Below are 24,655 nucleotides of genomic sequence, written 5' to 3' on the forward strand. Positions count from 1 at the left end.
ATTTTAAATTCTTCATAATTTCATAAAATGCCATAAATTTCATAAAGAAATCACAAGCATAAGCTGACTCTTACTGGGCATCAGCATGATGGTATACATTGCATTCAATGAAGTCTGACATAATGATGCCAGCTGGCCCTAATGGATGAGGAGGGAGAACTGAAGAGCCAGGGAGCCAGACAGCAAGGGAGAAGACCCACAACTGTTTCAGTTTCGTCCAGCCAGCTTGTATACCTTTATTGCAGCGTGGCATTTGGTGTATATGTTTATCAGCGCCACCCCCCCTCACCCCACCCAGCTGTTGTTCTGACTGGAAATTCAAACACTCATTGGATTGCCATGAAATTTTGTGCAGACATTGTGAAACCCAGAGGCTGAATCGCTCTGTAGAGCTCATGAATTTTCCTCTAGCACCACCAGCAGGTCAAAGTTTTCTCTTGTCTTATAATTATATAATCATTATATGATTGTACAGATATTCATGGTCACCAGGCAATGTATCCTGATGTCGCTTTCTGAATTATTTATATGTGCAACACAAGGTCAAAATACATATTTTCTTCACAGTTTGGTTCATGGATCACCAAAATACTTGCTAAACTCATGACATGAACTTCATATTAAGCTGTAATTAGCACCTCCTAGCATGCTAACATGGAAGCTACGATACCCGCTACAGATCAGCTGATATCATTTTTGTGCCATTTTAATGGATTAATTACAAAAATTGCAAAATTGAAGAAAGCCATGTTTGACTGAAACAGGAAGACATTTAGAATTGCTACTTGAAATTGCTACATGAATTACTTGTTCAATTAAGTCATCATTCATCATATATTCCACTCAACTAATCTGTGAGAAAAACCTGAACACAGCTTGGCTGTTCTGAGCATTTTTTTCATTTTTTTTGACTTGCAGTTCCCATAAAAGTCCAGAGGAGGGCAATCATTTCCCATCGAGCCTGACAGTGTCACTTTAGACCCTTGGGCCGATGACAAACACAGAGAAGATTTAAGTAAGAAAAAAAAAACCCTAAAAAACTCAGAGTAAGGGTTAGGTTTAGTTAGGGTTAATCTGGTTCAACCCCAAAATGTATCACTGGCTCCAGTCCCATCCCTCCACCCAGTTCAGTGTAAATTGATTCAGTACTTTTTTGCAATCCGGCTAAGATAAAGAGAGTAGAGGCTATTGCAACATGAAAGAAAGGAGTTAAGAGTGGATATTTTATCTTAAAAGAATCTCCCAAACCCCGTAAAGCAGGCAGACTAGCAGGGGTTTGATACCGTTCTCTGTAGGCTCATCCACTAGTTCTTCTTTCCCTAAGATGGTCTCCACTCGTTCCCTCCTTAGTGCTTTGACCTGTTGGACAACACAGTGTTCTATAAAAAGAACGACATGAAACTTACTTTACCTGCATGCAAATCAGTTAAAACAAAGAGCAATTTCGGCTCACAGTCCCTTAAAAAAACCTAAAAGTAAAGATTTTTGATTTGTAAAGAGTTGTAAAGATTTCTTCCAGTACTTAAAAGTGTACTTAATGTTCTTTTACAAATATTGCTGATGAAAATATGTATTTACAGGTATGAGGCAGCACCCATAAGGCATCCTCACCTCTCTGAGGAAATCCTCATCTCGGAGTCGGACTCTGAGTAGCAGGATATCCGCGTGGCGGCTTTCCTCTGAGCTCCATCTCAGGTTTTGCCTGATGGTCAGTGTCAGGTTCCCTGTGTCATGACAGAATCTCAGCAATCGAGACCGGTCTGCCCACACCTGGGACAGACCTGCTGGGGGTGTGGCGAGAGGGTTGGGTGGACTGCACCACAGCAGGGGAATTAGTTTGATCACAAAAAAACAAAACAAAAGAAATCTTAAAAAATGCCATTTAAGTGGCTTCAATATTACTGACTGCAGCATCAGAGAAAAGGACTTCATACAGATGACTAATTTGATATTTTTAACAATATTTTCTGATCACAGAATATCTCACAGGATCTTTTTTTATTGCTCTGCTCCAAACACACTGTTTCACTGCTTGTAGTACAAATATATATGGAATGAGTTTTAAAGAAAAAAACTCTGGAGGAGGATTTTTGCCACGACAATAGTGTTATAACATTTCAACCAGTATAGCAGTGGTTCTCAACCTTTTTTTCAGTGAAGTACCCCCTGTAAATCATTTTTTCAGCCAAGTACACCTGAACGGTTAGGGGGTACTCAGCTAAAAAACCCTAAACCATTTTAAGGGCTTTTGAATTGATTGCTACTTTCAACATATATTTTTTAAAAATCTCACAAACCCCCAGGAGTGCCCTCAAGTACCCCATTTCAGAACCACTGACTTAGAGCATCTGACAACTCAAAAGAATGTTAATTATCTGGGCCAATAGCTAACATAAAACCAGATTGCTTCCTTATTTGCAAAGCTTTCCCTTCCTGTTCTGAGTGGGAAAGTTTTCCACTGAAGACTAATGCTACAGCAGAACAGTGGTCCATTTGTCATTCGCTGATGAAGTGCCCTGTTGGATCTTACTGTATGAGCAATTCCAGGAGTTCAGTGTTGCCTGCTATCTGTGCCAGCTGCAGTGGTGTGACTCCCTCTTCATTTGGTAGACTGACAGCCATTAGCCCCCCTGGCTGGCAAAGCAACAGCTCTGCAAGCCGACAGAGACCCCATCGAACAGCCAGGTGGAGGGGCGACTCCCTGGGACTATGTTCTGGGGACAAGGGCAGAAATATAAAAACATAAAGAATACAGTTATGAATAGATCATAGATAATACTAAGCAGGGGGCCTAAGGAAGTGGCTGGATGAAGGAGAAGTGAGCTTAACTCTAGAGAAAGAAAAAATAAGAAAGTGGCAGAAAGAGGCAGAATGTGACAAAAACAGGAGGAAACGAACATGCTGACATTCTCATCTTTAACCACATCCAGATGATAATTAACCTAGATGTCAATGATTGATTTCTCTTCTTGGCCAGCACTGGATCCCTCTGCTCCACTAACCCACTTTAAGGTAATAAAGGCTTTTCAACAAAAATTTCTTATTTCTGTGTCTACCACTCAACATAGTCCAAAGAGAAGCTTGTCTGTCAGCTACAATTAAGCATCCGTCTCTTCAATTTCTTTTAAGCACGGAGAAAAAGGGGGGGAAATTACACATAAAAAATTGTTTGTTTTATACAGATAGATTGGTCAATTTCACACATTGGTGCTGATTTGGGATCTTTGAAAAATAGTCCTGTCCTTTTTACTTGTGTTTTGTGGGGGAGCAGAGACCAACGTGTATGACAATGACAATGTATGGGGATTGCTTTCTTGCTTCAGAAAGAATTTGAATGATAACCTCCTCAGAACTGATCTACGTCCAGACAGAACATAATACTTCCAGCCTCCAGAGCAGTGATGGCATTTTGTGACAGTAATGCCATTTTCATCCGTCATTAAAATGCAGAACACACTGAAGAAAAGGTGACAATCAAAGGAAAGTAGGAGGCCGAAAATTCAGTTGCATACAACATCAGCAATAGTGATGTCATAAGCAGTATGATCAAATTAACTGCAGACATTTAGTGGGAGACACTGCGATGAAACAGACTGCCATAACTATATTAACGCTAAATCTAGTTTGTAGTTTATGTAGGTGGCCCTTCACAAGCACTCAGATCATACGAGCAGACGGTGGCATCTAGATTACATAGCGGTCAGGACACGCACGAGCAGCACACAGATTTATTGAGCTCTGCTTTGAGCTACTTCCAGATGGGAAGGCTCTATTAACCACATTACATTCTGCTTAATTGGGTTTGATGAATTTGTCAGGAGGACACGTGGTCATGTTCACTTCCGATTTCAGTCCGGTGAGCATCGAAAACGGGAATTATGGCTTAGAAAGTCGAATGAGGGTGGATGAGAAAAGAGTTGAAAAGTTCACTCTGTGAATAGGACCGGCATCAAGTTTCCAGCTAAATGCAGAGACGTTTTCTCTGCTCAAGAATTTTTGTTCATGAACTGACATGTAAATGAGACAGTAAGTCGTCTGTTTTTTTTCTCCCTGTTCAACCTCCCATGCCCACAGCTGCCAATATGTATAGTATTGTCTCATTCATCTCTTTTTGGATCAACAATTTTACCTGTTTCAATCATTTTTACAAAACACTTTTGAGCAACACATTTGCGCAGGGTTGCCGTTCAGCAGGATAAGATAGTCCCACTCTCACCATCTCCACTGTGGCTCCCAAGCACATTCCAGCTTCGGGGGATATCCAGGTTGGCCATGGCCAGGGCCACTCGACGATCCATAGCCCAGCGAGAGCTGTCCTGGCCCAGGTTGAAGAGGCTTCTCAACTCCTTGTGATCCGTGGAGCTCAGACAATGTCCATGGATTACCAAATGCTCTGCAAGTTCCTGAGAATAAAGCAGTTTGAATAAGAGCCCCTCGTAACTGGTACACTGTGCAAAATAACAGCACAGAAAAGATAACTGCTGTGCAGGGATCATGTTTGTGGACCTTAACAATTCCCAAACACTACAAGTTTACAACAGACAATTTGTAATGTTACTGCAAGAATAAACTACCATGTGTGCAAAGATCTTGTCTGTGTGGCTTTCCTACCTGAGCATCATCCTGGACATATTCTAGTGAAGCCCCTCCCACCCAGGTGGGAGTTGATGTTTCAGAGCACAGGTAGGCCTGAACAGAGACCATCTCAGCCAGGTTATGTCCTAAAGAGAAACGCACCACAGCAAAAGCCAAACCTTTCTTCAGTCACCATCCGTAAAAAATGTACTGTACAGTATGAGACCCATATATCATTTTTCACTGCAACAAAAATCCAAATAAAAATTGGCCCGAGTGATTGATTTCAGGTTTTAAACAACTAAAATGTCTACTTCAAACTGTGAATGTTTAATTGATGGCTATTTTTGGTTGCAAGATCTGACATTCAACTCAACATTCGTGGTCTTTAACAAATAAGGTAACATATCAGAAATTAGACACAGTTTATAGATAGCAAACCAAAACAAAAGAAAATCAGAGGTTTAATGTTTTATAAGTGCTTTATATAGTTAAGCCTGGAGCTATGTTTGAAAATGTTATCAGATTTTCTTTTGTATGCTAGCAAAGGCGTATTTTCTTTTTTGATGGAGAGGCAGACATGGTTTTAATCATCAGGTTTGAAGATCTCAATGGAGCACACACAATCCTGTGAAGAGCACACGACCACGCAGGACTGTATGTTGTCTGTGTCAGCCAACACGAAGGCTCAGTAATGTTGATATACTGTTTATGTTACTATTTCCCTCCTGACAGGAAGCTGATAAGATTCTGTGTCCAGACCTCAGCCCACACACTGTCTATTTGTGTGTGTATGTATGCATGTGTTTGTGTTTGCGTGTGTGTGCGTGTGCGTGTGTGAAGATTTAAATATTGATATATTGCTCCTTGGTCCAAAACAGACAGGAGAGGAAAACATGGGATTTTCAGGATGTGCAATTCACTGCTGAAGAAATCTTTCTCCATGAATTCTCCCTTTTGGACATCAAACATTACAAATTACTTTGAAAGAAATGACACATAATAATAAATACACAAGCAAATAATACAATAACAGTGTTGTAGACATCATACACATGCACATACCAGGCACTATAAAGCAGAGCATAACATCACTCTGAGCCCTGGTGACATGGACCAGAGTGGATCCTTCCAGAACAATGTAGACTTCTGCATCATCTGGCACAGGGTCTAAACCCTCCAGCAAAGCAAATACCTTGGCCTGGCCCTGTGATAAAAAAAGGTGAGAGAGGTTGAGAGAAAAAAAGACACTAAAGAAGAGCACAAATTAATTCTATTTGTAACGATACAGGCTCATTTTAGACTAAGACTTTATTCTAATGCCATGTTCTACTTTCTGTAAAGTACACCAAATCCCCTGAGAGCATTCCTCCAGAGGCTACAATAAAACATTCCCCTTAACAATAAAAACAGGAATGTTTTAGTGTCTATTGCAAAGACCTGCCCTGATCCCAACAGGCCAGAACACTTTAGACTCTTGACCTGAGGCAGGAGAAAGTGAACCGAGCAGTCACACCAACATGTACTGGTGTCTAGGTGACTATGAGGACGCTGATGTGATTGGTACCCTTTAAAAGCATTGTGCAGGTCAGACGTGGGTCTGACAGCCTCTCGACTATAAATCCTCACTGTAGAATCTCAGCTTGAGCTGTTGTTTAATCTGCCTAGGGCTACTAGCAATTGAAACGCTGAATCTTTATTTTTTTTGTATTATATATTATGAAACTCATCAAGTAAAAAACTGAAAAACTTTCAGCAGTCCCGGAGGGATTTTCCCTTGAACCTCAGTGTCAAACTAAAAGATGCAGTCACTCAGAATGAAACACATCCTCCAGGAGTCACCAAGAACCAAGAATATATCAATTTGTCCACCTACAGTGGCCTCAACAGAAATGAAGCTACAAGACACACTGTGTGGGTTATTCTGGGAAACATATCAAGCCGCTGTGGAAGAGTGGAGGAGATAAGTTGCAAGAAGGTACAGCAAAAATGTAAATTATGGGTCTTATTTTGAAATGCAATGAACATCCCAGATTAATGTTGGATGGCATACCAGTAGAGTGAGGGTGTCAGTTTTTTTAAGAAATTCTATCACTTGCATCACCTCAATAGCTGACCTGATTTCTCACACAATAGCACTGACAGGCTTTTCTCTTTACTTCTCTCACTGTCTCAGATAGAGAGACTCTGAGTAATCCTGCCTCCATGTCTCTCCGTCTCACTTAATCCTTCTTACAGGTTCACTCCGCTCTTCTGTCTCCCTGACTGTTTATTCTTCCACAGAGAGAAAAAATGGTTCAGTACTAATTCTATAAAGTCTCCTGAATTTCTGCTGTGCCCTCATTAATACACCTCACCTCTGTATGATTGACCAGAGGCTGACTACTAATCACAATGCGGCCACTAGATGAAACTTAAACTGAGCTGAACAGAGAAGACTGACAGATCCAGTGGAAGAATAAACAGGAAAAGACTTTGAATCTAAAAATAGTTGATGTTGCATTAAATAATATGATTTGTCCCAGACTGGCATGAGGCAACTGTTGGCTTTGTTCTTCCCTTTGGAACAGATTTCCAAACGTGTGGATGTGTGCATATTTATCCGGATAATGAAGCCTACTGACTGCATCTCTGTGGTGGACAGGAAGCACAACCTAATGATTTCTGTTTTTTATGAGTATTGGTAAAATATCTCAATATTTGCTTAACTGATTGGCAGAGACAATCTTATCGCAATATCTTTGATATACCCCTGAATTTGCCTTGAGTGCCTGAATGCGGGCAGTTTCAAATGTGTGATTTTGAGTAAAATATCTGAATCATGAATTGAGGATAAATCCAAACGAGAGCTTCTTATAGAACCACCTTTTTGCCAAAGCTAATGTCATTCCCATGAAACTGAGCTGTACTTTACATTTGGTGCCAGTTAGCAAATAGTAGCATGATGCCAGGTTGATGAACATGACCTGTCTAATTTCAGGAGAGTAGTATTGTGGTTGTAGCTCATCATGCTTGTGTTTTGCTTCAAGCCTCAGATTTTATTGACACGTTTTGCAATTTGCAATGTTTTTAAAACTTGTCTCTATAGACAAGGCAAGCACACACAGGGCCACAATAAAAGTTTCATAACCTTTATATACCCCAGAGTAAGAGCAAAACACCATTAAAAACACGTTGAAATTAGGATTGAGTGAAAGGAGAGCCAACAGGGTACCCCTACTTTGATCTTCACAAAAGCATTAATTTCTCATTAATTTTTGAGTGCATTGTTAGCATCCTGAACTGAAACCTACAGACAAATGTTTGCCCTCTTTGACCACAGTTTGACCTCACAGACAACTGATACATTCAAAAGTTTAACATAATCAGACACATCACAAATCAAGCTCAGCACAAACAGTTCCCTTCCAACGTTGACCGAGTAAAACACAAATAAAAAACCTAACTGTGAATCAATCCCAGAGTTACTGATTTGCTAGTTATATACACAAGTGCCACACTGCTATTGTCACTGTCGCACTGATGGATAAGGTTTTTTTTTTTTCATGTGAAGGTGTGATTCAGTGCTCAAATAATCCAACAGAAAAACACTGAGTTGTTTCATTCAAAGACCAATGAATTGCCTGTTTGATCAGCATGGAAAACATCAGTCTCCGTCAGGATGTTGCCCTGATCAACCCCGGTGCCGGCTCCGAGATCTCGTTTATTACTCATGACCGTTACATTAAGTGCATATACAACAAGTTCACTGAATGAAACTGCGTGTACTGATTCATGAGCAGCAAACATTCACTTGCTATATTTCGACCTTGAGATGTATTTTTATTTTACCCAATGGTCTGAGTTGAACAAAAATCTCTGCCACAAACTTCTAGTTTCTTAAATGAGACTGCTGATTTCTCAGCACATACAAAAAAAAAAAAAAACACGATTTGCAGAGACTTTGAGGAGAGATAACTAAGTGTTGAGATTAGCTGGTGAGGCTAGTCTCAGACATACTCACATAAAGAGGCACTTTCCTCCTGCTCAGCTTCATTTGCACAGCAACTGCAGGAAAAGGCAGACATCCAACAATTATATATGAGAGACAAATGTATATAAATATTTGAAAAAAAGGAAATTTCCATCTCAGTGTATTGTGGTAGTGAAAGTCAAGCCAGATATTTAATAAATTTTAATGAAATGTCACGGTCGTTATCAAAATCACAATAAGTTTTTATGTTTTATGTTTATTATATGTTTTATTCCTACGCACGGCACCTTTGATCATGTGTAAACGTGCTTTTACAAATAAAATGTATTATAAGTACAGACAATTATCAAATATCACATAAGCAATTACAATCTTTGATGTCTTTATTGAACACGGCAATTAAACATTACCAGTGTTGCTGTCAAAAGTAAGTGATCCCTCATATTAATTAACTCAATGAACCTCCTTTCTCAGCAATAACGTCAGATAAGCTTTTCTTATAGTTGCGGATCATTCAGATGTAAATTTGGACAATTCTTCCTTGAAAGTCACTGAAGATCAAATATAATTTCAGCGTCAGCAGCTCCCTCAGGTCAGTCCACCACATCTCTGTTGCTTTACAGTGTGGCCACTGCAACAGGTGGGCTTTCTTTGTTCAAAGTCGTTCTATAACATTTTGATGAGACATGGTTGAAACGAGCAGATGGCTCTTGTAAATACTGAATTCAAAATGTTTAAACTTTCCATATAACTCAAGAGTATCTTGAGTAATCTTTTGTCATCGACTGGACTCTAGGGAAGATAACTCCTTACTCCATTTAGCTTTGATTGATATTATTACCTGAGGGTGTTGTACGCCTCTTTCAGCCTACACTGAACATTTTCAATGTTCAATCTGGACAAAAGGTTCAAAGGTAGTCTGATCTTCATTTAAGAGCCAAATATACATCTATGCTTTAACTTCAAATAACTCACTCACTTTTTCTTGCCACTCGTTATTTCTTTCGGTTATGTTGATTATTATTCCTGCTCCTCTGATCCTGGGGAGATTATAAAACTTTGGCTGTGCCAAGCAGTGTCAGAGTTTTTCCAACGAGGCAGGATAATCTTTTGATCCCAAGTATATGATTAATGATTTTAATGATGAAACTTTCTTCCTTAGTCCAGGAGCAGCACCAAATGTGCCCAGTTTTCGTAGTGAGATGGACTGATTTCAGAGCTGCAGGGTCCAGATCCGTCCGTTCTTCCTAAACTGGACACAACAAGCTCTGACCACAACAGCTACCTTTCAGGAAACAATCTCTCTGTATTTACATTAGATTGCATTTATCTGTATGGCTACACTTTAATGATAATAATATAAAAATCACAAACAAACCAAGAGGGGAGGACTTTTTTTTTTGTGCTAGCTTTATGACACAGCAAAACTGCTCATTACAGTGTGGATGTTATTGGGATTATACTGGATATTTATTATGAAACACCCCAAACTCCGCAGTCTGTTTGCAAGGACACGTTTATGCGCCTTTTCTCATGATTTTCATTAATTTAAGTGAGTTTGATGCTGACCTAGTTGGCTCCAGGATAATGAGTGCTTTAAAAAAAAATGTATTTTTATCCATTTTAACTGTCAGTAACATCTCAGCAAACAGACAAGGTCAGGCCAAGTGGAAAAAACCGGGTTAATAATAATAATAATAATAATAATAATAATAATAATAATAATGTGCCTACCTTCACAGCGGGGGAGGATGGAGGAAAGCTGTCAGCGCGCTTCAATGCAGCGGGCAGAGAGAGCTCCTACCTCGGACTCATCCTCCTCCGGGTGTCGGTGGCGGAGCTACAGGTTGAGAAATGGCGTCCGGTCGGTGCTGCTTCTCCTGCCGCCGCTCTCCGGTCTGACCCGGAGCCTCCGCCGACACGGCATCCCTCCCCCACCTCTGTCCTCGGAGGGGGCCGTCTGTCCGTCTGCTGTCTGCTCAAAAGGCTGATTTCTCCTCACAGGCGAAAGTTAACTGTTTCTTTGAGCTTACAGCGACCTCGAGTGGAAGGAGAGGGAAGATGGAGGCCACAGACGATCCCGTCAGGTCACACACATCTGATGATTAGTGACTGACACACACACTGGAGCTAATAAAGGATTATCTAATCATTAATGAAAACATCTTAGCAATGTGATTTCATGGAGCCACTGATAGATGTACTTAATACTTACCCGTTATAATTGATTGCAATTGATTTTTTAAAAGGAGTGTTTTGAAGACAATTATGATCCATCCATGTCAATATTAAAGATTTATTTTAATCTGCTTATAAAACATTTGCCAATGCCAAATATTAAGAAAATACAAAGCAGACATTCACAGTCAAATCTTACAAACACCCGACCACACACGCACACGCGCTCACAATTTAAAGTGTAATTACAAGACTTCCAATAAAAGCAACATTTTGCTTGACATCCACACAGAGACCTCACATACAGTAAATGCATATTCTCTTTGTTGGCTGTTGGGTCGGCCAAGAGAGTATGACCGTGGGTTTGTCAGTCTCTTAAAACCTATGCCAAAATGTTCTGTGATGACTTGTGGCTTGACACATTGCCAAATTTGTGTTTAGGTTAAGAGGTTTCAGCATTGTACTCTAACCCAGTCTAAAGAAGTTTTTCCCTGTACCAGCCTCAGGTGGCCTGTAGCTGCAGTCTTCCTTCTCCTTGAGTCAGCCCATTAGACTTGCTGATGGCAGAGCATGGCACTTCCTTCCTAGGAAGGGAGGAGGCAAACACCGTGTCCAACATGCCCAGCACCTCCAAGAGTTCTTGCTGATAGTCAATTTCTCTCTCCAACATCTCCTGCAGACGTAGAAGCTGTCGGTCCACAACAGACGACTGCCCAATGACTGATTGATAAATGTCCAGTATCATCTCAGCTGCTGTGACAAGGACAGGCGCAAACCTGGGATCGAACAAGTTTCTGCAGAAGAATGTGGAAAAAAAAGGAAGTGAAATTCCACACAAAGTGACTTATAATTGCAAAAAAAAAAAAAAAATCACAGTCCTGAAGAAATGTTGCAGCCCCATTTATCCATAAGTCAGTACACAATCAAGCGAAGTCGAAGTAAGCTTTATCTGGATCATACCCTATAAGAAAGTAGAGCAGCCGAGACAGCCCTTGTTCGTCCCTCCCCGCCAGAGCATTCTTCAGTGTTCCTCTTCGATCCAGCTCCTTTATGACAGCAACAGTGATTTCTGGTTTTTTCAGTCTGGTCCATGCCTATAGATGAAATCAAATATCCATTAATCCACCAACATATAAATTGTTCAGTATTCCAAATTTCAACATCCAGGCTAGCAACTCAACTTAGGAATGACAAGGTCACAGCACAGTAGCATGTCAATATCACTTTGTACAGCAAAATGAAAAAAAAATAAAATAAAGTACAACAGAATGAGACCAACTGATTGAACGTTTTCACTTGCGTTTTAAATAAATAAAATGAATACCTCCAGAGCTGTATCTAAAGCCTTAGATACATTAAATTTCTTCAGCTGCTTGTCATATTTGGCCAAATGCTGTTTCACTGGCTTACTGACAAGATAATCATCCTGGAAAAAGTAAATAGGAAAAAATAAATGAATGAGGGCTAGAGACTAAAAAGTCCCATAAGCCTTAATTAATACATCAGCATGCAGACATTAAGGAATAAGCAATGTTCATCAATCATGTTCAAACTGCCACAGGTAGCCATACCTGTTTAGGGAAGTAGTTCTTGCCCTTTACAAAAACTCGATATGATGGTCGTCGCCTCTGTTGGCCAGAGATTTCCTTTGACTCTTCAGCGTTTTTTCTGTGTTTCAAATTCAGGATACCGTTGGTCATACCGACCACAATGGACTCATCATTCGGCTGAGGAGAAAACATACTAATAGATTAAGAAACTTTTTTTAAATAAATTTTCTGAGTGTCTAACATGCCCAGCACCTCCACCGGCTATGATTTATGTAACAACATGGTGAATTGGTGTAAGAATTAGCTGTACTATCAAAAAAAAAAAAAAAACAAGAACTGCTCACAGATAAATAACTTTTGATTTTAGTAATTTTTTTGGTTAGCATTTAGCAGTGGTGACTGGCCTGTGGGTGCTTTTGGATTTCCCATTTCATGGCAAAAACCACAAAAATGCTTTGTCAGTTCACCATCTGAGGTTGCATGTTGTCTTCTGGAAACTCACTTTCCAGCCTCAGAGCAGCTTCCTCTCAGAGGTACCTTCAAATTGTAGCAAATTTCCAGGTCTCTGAATTCAAAAGGTCTTTTGTTTGAAAATATTTTTACTAAGGGTGGGAATTTCTAGTTTGTTTACAGTTCAATATAACTCTCAGGGCTCCAATTCGATTATAAACCTATTATTGATGCATCTCCATCTCCGTTGAATTGTATTCATCACGGTTGCTCGTGTTTAGCCCAGGCTTTATGTCTATGATGACGTTTCAGAATCCAATTACATTTTATAGGTGAGAATTGAGTTTTAAATTTCAGATTATTGATTTTTCTGTATTGAAAAATAATCTTTCAGGAGAGAATGGCAATGCATCCAAGGACTGATTATTCCCTCACACCTAGTTTATGCTTTTTAGTGTGGTATAAAAAGCTTAATAAAAGCAGATTGTTGTCTAACAGCTTAATTAACATGCAATATTACTGGTTTGCAAACAGACGCGGTGTATTTGACAAATACTTGACCCAACGTGCTCAGAGCAGCACAACTTCGTTAGCACGCTGCGCTTTAGCCAACTAGCATTTCCCACCAAACCCAGTTGTGAAGCCCCTCACCTTAAAATGGAAAACGTCCAAAAGTGTGAATTTATTATTTTTAGTAGGCTGCGCTGAAATTAGACAGTGCCGTTGTTGGTTGCCGGATTGAACCCAAAGTTTCTCATTTTAACAAGCAAACACGTTGCTTCTCCTCTTTCAGGAGAGAATGGCAATGCATCCAATAACTGATTATTCCCCCACACCCAGTTTATACACACACAAATCAAGAGTGGGCCATCTTGGGTGACTATCACCAACTTGTCTACAACTATGCTATATTAAGCTATATTTATTAAAATGCATTTATGTTCAATTCAACTTGAAAAATGAAAACTAATAACATAAAATTATGAAGGTTGATTATAATTTCTTACAGCCAAAGCTAGACTCAGGATGGAAGCAGCATAGTCAAAGTTGTGGACCACTTTATAACTGGTTGTGTTGTAGACCTTCACATGCCTGAAACACAAACAAGCTGTGTGTTAGATCAGATTTAAATACAAAATTACAAAGAGATGATCATGGAACTGTTGTTATACAATGACGACTGACTTCCTCTTTCTTTACCACAGTAAACATTTGACAGTAGTGTCCTATACCTGTCCAGAGAACCTGACAGCAATCTCTCTCCGTTGCTGCTGAGACACAAGCAGGTGACAGTTTTATGATGGTTCTTCAAGGACACAAGAGGCTGGCCTTTTTTTAGCAGATCCCACACTTTAACAAAGCGCCCCCCTAAATAAGATAAGAGAGAATTTAGAGAATTTTTTCCCCCCCTCATGCCTCTGATAAACTTCAGTAAATATTGTGCTGTATTTTGTCAACGGTTTGAGAACAAATTGGTACAGCTTCTGGACATGCTGACTGAATGTTACCTGCAGAGACAAGAAGCCCCTCAGAAGGATAGAGAAGCAGACTCTCCACTGGCTGGCCATGATCCAAGGTCATCACACTCTTATCCACTCTGCCATCAAACACTTTAAGTGTGTGGTCATATGACCCTTGAATAAACACATTAAACATTGGTGTCACAAAAACAATTAAAACATATGCGCTATGCTCCTTTTTGGACACAAATTGTGAAAAGGTAGAAGTCCTGTTGCATTCACTGGAAAAGAGGTGCTGCTAAAATAGGGGTGGGGGGGCTGCAGTTTCCATTTTACCAGTAATGAAGAGATTTGTGTTGAGTTTGCTTGTGACACCACAGCGGATGTAATCTGTGTGTTCTTGGTAGGCGTTGAGCTCTGTGGCATTTGGGATGTCCCAAAGTCGGCAGCTGTAATCATCTGATCCCGTGAGGATCTGGTAACTGTCTGAGGTGAAGTCAGTTACATGTACAGCCCTAAGCAAAAATAAAATATAAGACAAAATTTATATTAGTTCTTTCATGGCATGACCATTTTAATCTAGTCAGACAGTTTGCAGGTTGTCAGAAGTCTTGAGCTCATCATGAAATTCAGACGATGGATCACTCAAGATATCATCATTCAACAATTTCTTTACAGTACAAAAGTAGATCAATACATCTTAGAGGTGGCTGAATTGTCTGAATACCATACAAACAAAAATGTGCATGCTGATACAAACATACGCAAACCTTTGATAGTCTTTAGGACTGATTCTACCATTCAATTAAAAAAAAACAAACTGCAATGCAGCAAAGTTCATTTTTAAGTGCAACAAGCAATACATTGTTTTCGTCAATCCAGGGCAAGTATTACAAGATTTATTGATCTGCCCCGAGTCCTTATGGCATTCTGCAATACCTCATTAGTTCAAAATTGAGCACCAAACAAAAGTCACTCTTTCCACCTTTCAAGCTAAGCACAAGTCAGTGAGTGAAGTATGGTACACCTACTTTGTGTGCCCTTTGTACATCCTGAGTGCCACTTTGCCGTTGACATCAAACAGCCGGACTACAGAGTCCTCACATCCTGCCACAAGCAGTTGACCATCTGACCTGAACCTCCCACAATATGCAGTGTCCTTAAACCGTGTAAATGACTTCACAGGCTCGTGAGAGAATGGCCCATAAATGTGGATCTGTAGAGAAATTGGTTTCAGAATGACAGGAAATCGCAAATAAATATTGCCTACTTTACTTTTACATTGAACCATGAAAAAACACAATCAGAATTGATATGACCAAAGCCAACATACTCTTGTGAATGCTGTCACAGCAAAATTATGTGGCGCCACAGGGGAAAAGTTTATGTTTGTCACTGCTCCAAATTCTTTTATCTGTATAGGAGCCTGTGAGAAGAAACAAAACCTTAACACAAATAGGGACAAAAGTACAAACAAAAGTCTAACATCACATGTAATTCATTACATCTTCCCCGAAAGATACATGTAAAGCGGCATACGGTACTCGAAACTCACCTTGTAGTTTTTCCAGTACACTGTGTCTTGGGTCACTTTCTCACCAAGTTTGGGATAGACCGTGATTTTTGTGGGTTTATATGAAGCCATTTCAAGGCTGGTCTCTAAGCACAAAGTCTGTGAAGACACAAACAAACAAACAAAAAACACTTCAAGCTTTCCACAAAAGGACGTTAAAATAGTGACAATGTAAATGCTTGATTAATTAAGACCAACGCAGAGTATCAGCTTCAGAAACTTTAGCTCAATTTTTTGTCCTAACATCATGACAACCCACCAAACTAGGCTGCAGGCTAAGCTAACAAATTCATCCAATAAAGGCACCGGTTCCTTAACTTTTTAGTGTGGTATAAAAAGCTTAGTAAAATAAAGCAAGTTTAAAGCAGATTGTTTTCTAACAGCTTAAATAACATGCAATATTACTGGTTTGCAAACAGAAGCGGTATATTCGACAAATACTTGACCCAACGTGCTCACAGCAGCACAACTTCGTTAGCACGCTGCGCTTTAGCCAACTAGCATTTCCCACCAAACCCAGTTGTGAAGCCCCTCACCTTAAAACGGAAAACGTCCAAAAGTGTGAATTTATTATTTTTAGTAGGCTGCGTTGAAATTAGACAGTGCCGCTGTTGGTTGCCGGATTGAACCCAAAGTTTCTCATTTTAACAAGCAAACACGTTGCCTCTCCGATCACAGGAGGACGCCATGTTTGTAACGCAAGCAATTCCGTTCTTCTTCTTCTTTGACATTCATCGGCGGATTACAAACATCTGTTTGGTGCATACCGCCGCCTACAGTACAGGAGTGTATACCGTCGACTGTCAACCCTGTGCTATCGAGGAAAACACAGAGCACCTTACTGACAGCTCTTATCCCCTCTGCTTCTCCCTCTGACCATCACCCCCACCCGGCTCCACTCTCACTGACTCCTGAAACAGCTCCTGCTCTGAAGTATACTTGGCACAATGCAATAATATATCTTCAACATTTTCTTTCTTTTCTTCTCTCACAAGTATCATTGTTCCTTTTCCCAAATATATACGTTGTGTCATTTAGTCCTGTGTGACCTACTCTGAGTCTCATAATGGTGATTTCCTCTATTCTTTCTTTCGTTATAGTTCTTTGTTATCACTGATTTCTGAATTTCGCACAGGCCTCTTCCATTCTTGGAAATATGAATTTATTATGAAAACATTTTGAGGTAGCTAAAATAATTACTGCACAGGTACATTTGTTTTCACCCCAACTTCATCCAGTCTTCTCTCTCTGTTAATTTCTAGGACGCTTATATCAGTTTTGACCTCGGGATAAAGCGTTGGGGGAACACTATTCACTGGAGTGAGCTGTGTGAACACAGCTGAGTCCAGATTATATAAATTAGTTCTTTTATTAATGCACCATCCAAATCCTCACCTCTGAAACTTAGCATATTCCCAGCAGCATTTTCTTCCCTGATACTTTTAAGAATGACCTAGTAAGCAAGTGATAATTTTTCTCATATTATTTCCAGCGTTATCTCCTCTGTTGCTATAAGTAAAGCATTTACAGGGGTAAACTTCATTGCTCCTATGCAAACACGTAAAGCTCAATATTGTAACCTATCCAGTTTCTGTAATAGAGACTTAGCTGCTGTTCTATAATGAGTCGGGACAAAAAAAGTGCAGCTATTTTGGGGTTCCTAGCAGCCGAAACTTTGTTCATATGAACAGAAGGATGGGAAATTCGGGGTGGGGGTTTTAGCTTTGGCACATGATCACAAACACTAAAGCCTTCGTTTTCCAATGAACTCAGGAACAGACTTCACATATCTATCTCTGATTACCAGCTTATCAAAGTAGTTTCTCTGTATCTTCAAATATCCAATGACCGAATTTCCGTCACATCAGTGCTGTCAGTACATAATCGAAATAACCATTGGAGTGTTGTTATGTTTTCCACCTGTCCGGTGAGATAGATTCAGAGCTAAAATCTAAAATTTCATTACATGGTGTCTCAGATGAAGGAGTCGATAATGAACCAGGAGAAGCTCGCCAAATTGCAGGCGCAGGTCCGCATAGGCGGCAAGGTGAGTGGGAGCACATGGTCAACAACTCCAAATCTCTGTGGAGCCTTGCACTGGCACTATGCACTCCTACATTGTAGCTCATTGTGCTCCTCAGGGGTCAGCCCGCAGAAAGAAGAAGGTGGTGCACAGAACAGCTACAGCTGATGACAAGAAGCTGCAGTTCTCCCTCAAGAAACTGGGAGTTAACAACATCTCTGGCATTGAGGAGGTAAAGCAAGTCAAAAAAAAAAAAAAGTAGGCAGACACATCTTCCATCTCCCTGCCCAAACCAGGTACCTACAAAGCTTTAGCGATCTGTTCACATACCGTAGTAGTTTTGTGTGCATTCTATCATCAATTTTCTGTTTGTTTGAATAAATAGTTGGAGAAAACAAAGCTCCCATGGTTGCTGCTGAAGAGGAGGATGATGAGGTCCCAGGTAAGCGATTAGCAGAGCCCCATTTAAAATTGAATTCCATTATGTATAATCAACTGACCAAAGTGCTTACGTGTATGTTTAATCACAATGAAAAATGTTCAACCTTATCGCATCTATTAAGTCTGAATATATCTGCCTGTGTAATCATATAAGACAATCTATGTCAACAGAGCTTACCAAAAAGTGGTTATCTTTTGTTTTTAATGCTTATTTGGACACTTTCTGACAATGTCTTGTTCTGATTTCTATCCTCTTCCACTTCTTTTCCATTTTCAGATCTTGTGGAAAACTTTGATGAAGCTTCAAAGAATGAAGCAAACCAACAAACACCAGCAAATATTTTAACGCTCCACTTGGATCTCCATACATTGATACAGTGGCATTTTCAAAATTTTCATCCGTTAATGCTGTTTAGTTACAAATAATAGCTTTTTAATTGTAACCTTTTGGCTAAAACAAGTAAAACCCACCTTTTATTACACTTGTTATCATCCTTTTTGTTTGATTAGCGTCACTCTTCGGTACAAATGATACTATTTCAGTGGAATGTGCAGACCTTTTTCTTTTTCACACTGGCTCTCTTGCATCATGATTCCCACATATCAAATATGTATTGTTGGAATTAATCATGTAATAAAGATTACGTTTAAACTTATCATTGTTTTTATTCTTCACCAGTTCTCCACAGCCTTTCACGTAACTGTTTAATTACTGCATTGTTGGTGTTGTTATATTCAAATTTGTGGAGGAGTTCAGTGGTCAACCTGTATAATTGATATGGTATGGTCATTTCTTATCAAATTCAGACCACTGCAGCATCAACAACACATGCACCTGTATGGCACATTGGGTGATGGGATAGTTTATCTTCACATCTTCACATGCAGAGAATGCTATCAAGGGGTGACAGCTCGGTACAAGATGGCTATATTTACAACACAACTGAGTTCCCTTACAAGGAGATAAATGGATGATACTACTTAGGAAATGAAACTCTAAACCAGCTATTTCTGTTCTTTGACGTTACTGATTTTGCTGAATTGTAGCATGGTAATGGCATTACAGCTTGAAATTGCGAAATTAACAGGTTGAATCATTACCAAGTCCAATACACCAAATGTTGGACTTTCTATCAAAGTCTGAGAAGACAAAATATTTTTAGCCTCTCAGCTCATGAATTGAAAGGCCTTGTTTACTATGGTCATAAATCACCCAGTTTACCACTTGACACTATCTGAGGATTTGCGTACGCATGAGAAAAATGAAAAGAACTTTCTTTATTTAATCTGTCGTAGCTGACCTTTGGCCAAAACAAATTGGGTTCCCCCATGACTAATTTGTCAGGGGAAGTCCCATGTTTTTGCCCCCCCATGTGTTTACCATTAGAAGTTTGTTTTTGTTGGTTAAGAGAAATATTAGAAATATCCTACAGACTTGTTTTTCGATTAATGGATCAATCATGTAGTCAGCACAACACTAGTAGATTGCCCCTCACAATTTCCCAAAGCCTAACCTAAAACCTTCAAACTGTTTGTTCAATGTGAAAAAATGTGAAAAGAATATGAAATTGTAAACTACTAATTACTAGAGTAGAGAGATTACTAATCATTGAAATTACTATTCTATGAATCATTTCTATTATACCTCAAAACTAAATGATATTCATAAAGATAGAAGACAAAATGTGTGTGTGTGTGCTGGCGTGCATGGGCATGTGCGTGTCTACATGTATATGTGTGTGCTAATCAGATAAAGCGTATGTCAGGTACTGTAGTCTTTAGTTTCCAGGCTGAGGGGTAACCACACACTCAACACCCACTCCTTATCGCCGACTCTCAGACCACTACATTGACATTAACATTTTATTTGTTTATATATTTGATATGTAAACTACACAACCATCTAAGACCCTATAAATACCTATTTATGGTTGTTAATCTGCACCCCAGTCAGATCCACCCACACCTCTAAGAAAGTTTCTTACTTTTTTACATTTCCTTTCCAGATGATCTTTGTGTGTATTCAATCAGTTCTTACTGTCCAGCCATAAACATAAACACTTCTGACACCATGTCTATCGGCTGCCCTTACAATGTTGGTTTCTCTCCGTCAAGCTTTCCTTTATTTGTAAACATCAAGGACTTCTCATACTCTTCAAGTTTTTGTTTACATTTTTTAATCAACTAAACAAATGTTTTTGTTTTGGGTATTTATTTTTTATGTACTTTGTTTTTCGGATCGAAAATCGACTATCAGCATGAACTTTTCGAAACCGATCACATCGGCACGTTATCGATCTGATAACGTCACTTCCGGTCGTCCCTCCTTTTCTGAGCTTCTGTCGGCGGTGTGACCCGCGTGTTTACACACTCCCAGGTCAGTTTACGTTTCTGTGGCTTTTCTTCAGCTGTCTCACACTCCTATATCTGAAAGTCCACGAAGGACGAACAGCTCACCAAGCTACTTAATGTGTTAAAGTGCGAGGAGAGCATCGAACATACTTCAACGCCAGCATCAGTTTGAACAGGCCCGAGTTAGCTGTTTAGCATGCTTTGCTAACTAGCCGGCAGTTCGGTGTCATAATTGTTGAGACTTCGGGTTGTTTATATATATATATATATATATACGTGTGTGTGTGTTTTTCACTTTAGTGGCGTAAACCTTCGGTTGGGAAAATTAGATGAATCAACCTGGTGAGGTCATTGTCAAACTCATGGCTCCGCGCTAGGAGGAGGGTTGCCAGCCCAAGTTAGCCACTAAGTTTAGCTTCGCACCTCTGTCTGATTCATGCAGAACACGAGTCGGGACAAAGAAAGTGCAGCTATTTTGGGGTTCCTAGCAGCCGAAACTTTGTTCATATGAACAGAAGGACGGGAAATTCGGGGTGGGGGTTTTAGCTTTGGCACATGATCGTAAACACTAAAGCCTTCGTTTTCCGATGAACTCAGGAACAGACTTCACATATCTATCTCTGATTACCAGCTTATCAAAGTAGTTTCTCTGTATCTTCAAATATCCAATGACCGAATTTCCGTCACATCAGTGCTGTCAGTACATAATTGAAATAACCATTGGAGTGTTGTTATGTTTTCCACCTGTCCGGTGAGATAGATTCAGAGCTAAAATCTAAAATTTCATTACATGGTGTCTCAGATGAAGGAGTCGATAATGAACCAGGAGAAGCTCGCCAAATTGCAGGCGCAGGTCCGCATAGGCGGCAAGGTGAGTGGGAGCACATGGTCAACAACTCCAAATCTCTGTGGAGCCTTGCACTGGCACTATGCACTCCTACATTGTAGCTCATTGTGCTCCTCAGGGGTCAGCCCGCAGAAAGAAGAAGGTGGTGCACAGAACAGCTACAGCTGATGACAAGAAGCTGCAGTTCTCCCTCAAGAAACTGGGAGTTAACAACATCTCTGGCATTGAGGAGGTAAAGCAAGTCAAAAAAAAAAAAAAGTAGGCAGACACATCTTCTCTCTGACACTGATACGCCAACATTAGGCCCCCCCTTAATAATAAGATAATATGTGTACTATAAGATTTTGCCATGAAATGAAGCCTCTTGTTGGATATTATGTTGATAGAAGTTGCTAATCGATAATTATTTTAAGATTTTGCCAAATAGTTCTATATGCTTTGATGTTTTTCATCATTTTGATATAAACAATCATTTATCACAAATTGTTTATAATAAGAATTGAAAATGCAAATAAAGGGAATTTCTTTGCCAAAAACTTAAAAGTTTTTATTGTTGAATTTCCCCAAACTGGCAAAAATGCATTTTTTGTGTGTATGCATAATGTCACTCCATTGTTTGAAGACCCGTCATTATATATTCAATCGTAATAGAGAAGAAAAAAAAAATACCTAAAATAGATTTTGAAGTGAGTGTGTTTGATCTGTCAGTTGTTGAAAATGATGTTCAGCAGAGACTGCCTCTCGCCAGCTGTTGTATCACCCTTAAAATTCCTCTATTTTCCTCTTTGTTCCCTTCAACTCATTCTCCCGCAAAAGGTGAATATGTTCACAAACCAGGGGACAGTGATCCACTTCAATAACCCAAAGGTTCAGGCCTCCCTGGCTGCAAACACCTTTACGATCACAGGGCACGCTGAGAACAAGCAGCTTACAGAGATGCTCCCAGGAATCCTTAACCAACTTGGAGCTGACAGTCTTACCAGCCTCAGAAGATTAGCAGAGACCCTGCCCAAACCAGGTACCTACAAAGCTTTAGCGATCTGTTCACATACCGTAGTAGTTTTGTGTGCATTCTATCATCAATTTTCTGTTTGTTTGCATAAATAGTTGGAGAAAACAAAGCTCCCATGGTTGCTGCTGAAGAGGAGGATGATGAGGTCCCAGGTAAGCGATTAGCAGAGCCCCATTTAAAATTGAATTCCATTATGTATAATCAACTGACCAAAGTGCTTACGTGTATGTTTAATCACAATGAAAAATGTTCAACCTTATCGCATCTATTAAGTCTGAATATATCTGCCTGTGTAATCATATAAGACAATCTATGTCAACAGAGCTTACCAAAAGGTGGTTATCTTTTGTTTTTAATGCTTATTTGGACACTTTCTGACAATGTCTTGTTCTGATTTCTATCCTCTTCCACTTCTTTTCCATTTTCAGATCTTGTGGAAAACTTTGATGAAGCTTCAAAGAATGAAGCAAACTAACAAACACCAGCAAATATTTTAACGCTCCACTTGGATCTCCATACATTGATACAGTGGCATTTTCAAAATTTTCATCCGTTAATGCTGTTTAGTTACAAATAATAGCTTTTTAATTGTAACCTTTTGGCTAAAACAAGTAAAACCCACCTTTTATTACACTTGTTATCATCCTTTTTGTTTGATTAGCCTCACTCTTCGGTACAAGTGATACTATTTCAGTGGAATGTGCAGACCTTTTTCTTTTTCACACTGGCTCTCTTGCATCATGATTCCCACATATCAAATATGTATTGTTGGAATTAATCATGTAATAAAGATTACGTTTAAACTTATCATTGTTTTTTATTCTTCACCAGTTCTCCACAGCCTTTCACGTAACTATGTTTAATTACTGCATTGTTGGTGTTGTTATATTCAAATTTGTGGAGGAGTTCAGTGGTCAACCTGTATAATTGATATGGTATGGTCATTTCTTATCAAATTCAGACCACTGCAGCATCAACAACACATGCACCTGTATGGCACATTGGGTGATGGGATAGTTTATCTTCACATCTTCACATGCAGAGAATGCTATCAAGGGGTGACAGCTCGGTACAAGATGGCTATATTTACAACACAACTGAGTTCCCTTACAAGGAGATAAATGGATGATACTACTTAGGAAATGAAACTCTAAACCAGCTATTTCTGTTCTTTGACGTTACTGATTTTGCTGAATTGTAGCATGGTAATGGCATTACAGCTTGAAATTGCGAAATTAACAGGGTGAATCATTACCAAGTCCAATACACCAAATGTTGGACTTTCTATCAAAGTCTGAAAAGACAAAATATTTTTAGCCTCTCAGCTCATGAATTGAAAGGCCTTGTTTACTATGGTCATAAATCACCCAGTTTACCACTTGACACTATCTGAGGATTTGCATACGCATGAGAAAAATGAAAAGAACTTTCTTTATTTAATCTGTCGTAGCTGACCTTTGGCCAAAGCAAATTGGGTTCCCCCATGACTAATTTGTCAGGGGAAGTCCCATGTTTTTGCCCCCCCATGTGTTTACCATTAGAAGTTTGTTTTTGTTGGTTGTAGACGTTTTGTATTAGACTCAGAGAAATATTAGAAATATCCTACAGACTTGTTTTTCGATTAATGGATCAATCATGTGGTCATCACAACACTAGTAGATTGCCCCTCACAATTTCCCAAAGCCTAACCTAAAACCTTCAAACTGTTTGTTCAATGTGAAAAAATGCGAAAAGAATATTAAATTGTAAACTACTAATTACTAGAGTAGAGAGATTACTAATCATTGAAATTACTATTCTATGAATCATTTCTATTATACCTCAAAACTAAATGATATTCATAAAGATAGAAGACAAAATGTGTGTGTGTGTGCTGGCGTGCATGGGCATGTGCGTGTCTACATGTATATGTGTGTGCTAATCAGATAAAGCGTATTTCAGGTACTGTAGTCTTTAGTTTCCAGGCTGAGGGTAACCACCCACTCAACACCCACTCCTTATCGCCGACTCTCAGACCACTACATTGACATTTAAATTTAATTTGTTTATATATTTGATATTCAAAATACTTAACAGGAAATAAACCAGCAGTGCTGTCCCCCGACACACACTATTTTTTTTTTATCAACACCTATCAAAAGTAATGATAACGGTGACGATGATGTATGCAGTATGCAAAGATATAAAAATGAAGCTCAGTGGTCATCAGAGCATTCAGTCA

The 24,655-nt window shown here is 39.4% G+C and overlaps 3 protein-coding genes and 1 long non-coding RNA gene across 9 annotated transcripts in view; 2 read left to right on the top strand and 2 right to left on the bottom strand.

Moving 5' to 3' along the window:
- The window catches only part of LOC115048641 (rho guanine nucleotide exchange factor 28-like), a 30,068-nt gene extending 24,330 nt beyond the window's left edge, over positions 1–5,738 (bottom strand). For all 4 annotated transcript variants that reach the window (XM_029510290.1, XM_029510289.1, XM_029510288.1 and 1 more), the window contains exons 1-6: positions 5,641–5,738; positions 4,612–4,721; positions 4,217–4,403; positions 2,531–2,714; positions 1,612–1,813; positions 1,284–1,359 (exon numbers count right to left, since the gene is read on the bottom strand). In XM_029510290.1, the coding sequence (XP_029366150.1) occupies positions 1,284–1,359; positions 1,612–1,813; positions 2,531–2,714; positions 4,217–4,403; positions 4,612–4,721; positions 5,641–5,662 (781 nt within the window). In that variant the 5' untranslated portion in view covers positions 5,663–5,738. The remainder of the gene's footprint in view (positions 1–1,283; positions 1,360–1,611; positions 1,814–2,530; positions 2,715–4,216; positions 4,404–4,611; positions 4,722–5,640) is intronic.
- A 5,092-nt stretch (positions 5,739–10,830) lies between these two features.
- utp15 (UTP15 small subunit processome component) lies at positions 10,831–16,459 on the bottom strand. Its single transcript, XM_029510921.1, has 12 exons — positions 16,296–16,459; positions 15,742–15,858; positions 15,520–15,612; positions 15,218–15,402; positions 14,523–14,701; positions 14,235–14,360; positions 13,959–14,094; positions 13,734–13,818; positions 12,298–12,453; positions 12,051–12,152; positions 11,687–11,820; positions 10,831–11,520 (listed from the first exon to the last, which is right to left on the bottom strand). The coding sequence occupies exons 2-12, from the start codon at positions 15,829–15,831 to the stop codon at positions 11,229–11,231; spliced, it is 1,578 nt and encodes a 525-aa protein (XP_029366781.1). The 5' UTR covers positions 15,832–15,858; positions 16,296–16,459; the 3' UTR covers positions 10,831–11,228.
- A 1,239-nt stretch (positions 16,460–17,698) lies between these two features.
- On the top strand, positions 17,699–23,241 carry LOC115048610 (transcription factor BTF3-like). 3 transcript variants are annotated; one of them, XM_029510224.1, is made up of 6 exons: positions 20,530–20,600; positions 21,378–21,446; positions 21,541–21,654; positions 22,239–22,440; positions 22,530–22,586; positions 22,863–23,241. In XM_029510224.1, the coding sequence occupies exons 2-6, from the start codon at positions 21,378–21,380 to the stop codon at positions 22,907–22,909; spliced, it is 489 nt and encodes a 162-aa protein (XP_029366084.1). In that variant the 5' UTR covers positions 20,530–20,600; the 3' UTR covers positions 22,910–23,241. The 3 variants fall into 3 exon arrangements, with proteins under 3 accessions (XP_029366083.1, XP_029366084.1, XP_029366085.1); XM_029510223.1 differs by lacking the exons at positions 20,530–20,600; positions 21,378–21,446; positions 21,541–21,654 and adding exons at positions 17,699–17,806; positions 17,901–18,014; XM_029510225.1 differs by lacking the exon at positions 20,530–20,600 and having other exon boundaries at positions 21,366–21,446.
- Positions 18,054–18,879, top strand: LOC115048611 (uncharacterized). Its single transcript, XR_003841084.1, has 3 exons — positions 18,054–18,078; positions 18,168–18,224; positions 18,501–18,879. It is a non-coding gene; the product is annotated as an uncharacterized LOC115048611 (long non-coding RNA).
- Positions 23,242–24,655: the final 1,414 nt, after the last annotated feature.

The sequence above is a fragment of the Echeneis naucrates genome, chromosome 9 (assembly GCF_900963305.1).
Source record: "Echeneis naucrates chromosome 9, fEcheNa1.1, whole genome shotgun sequence".
NCBI classification, from domain to species: Eukaryota; Metazoa; Chordata; class Actinopteri; order Carangiformes; family Echeneidae; genus Echeneis; species Echeneis naucrates.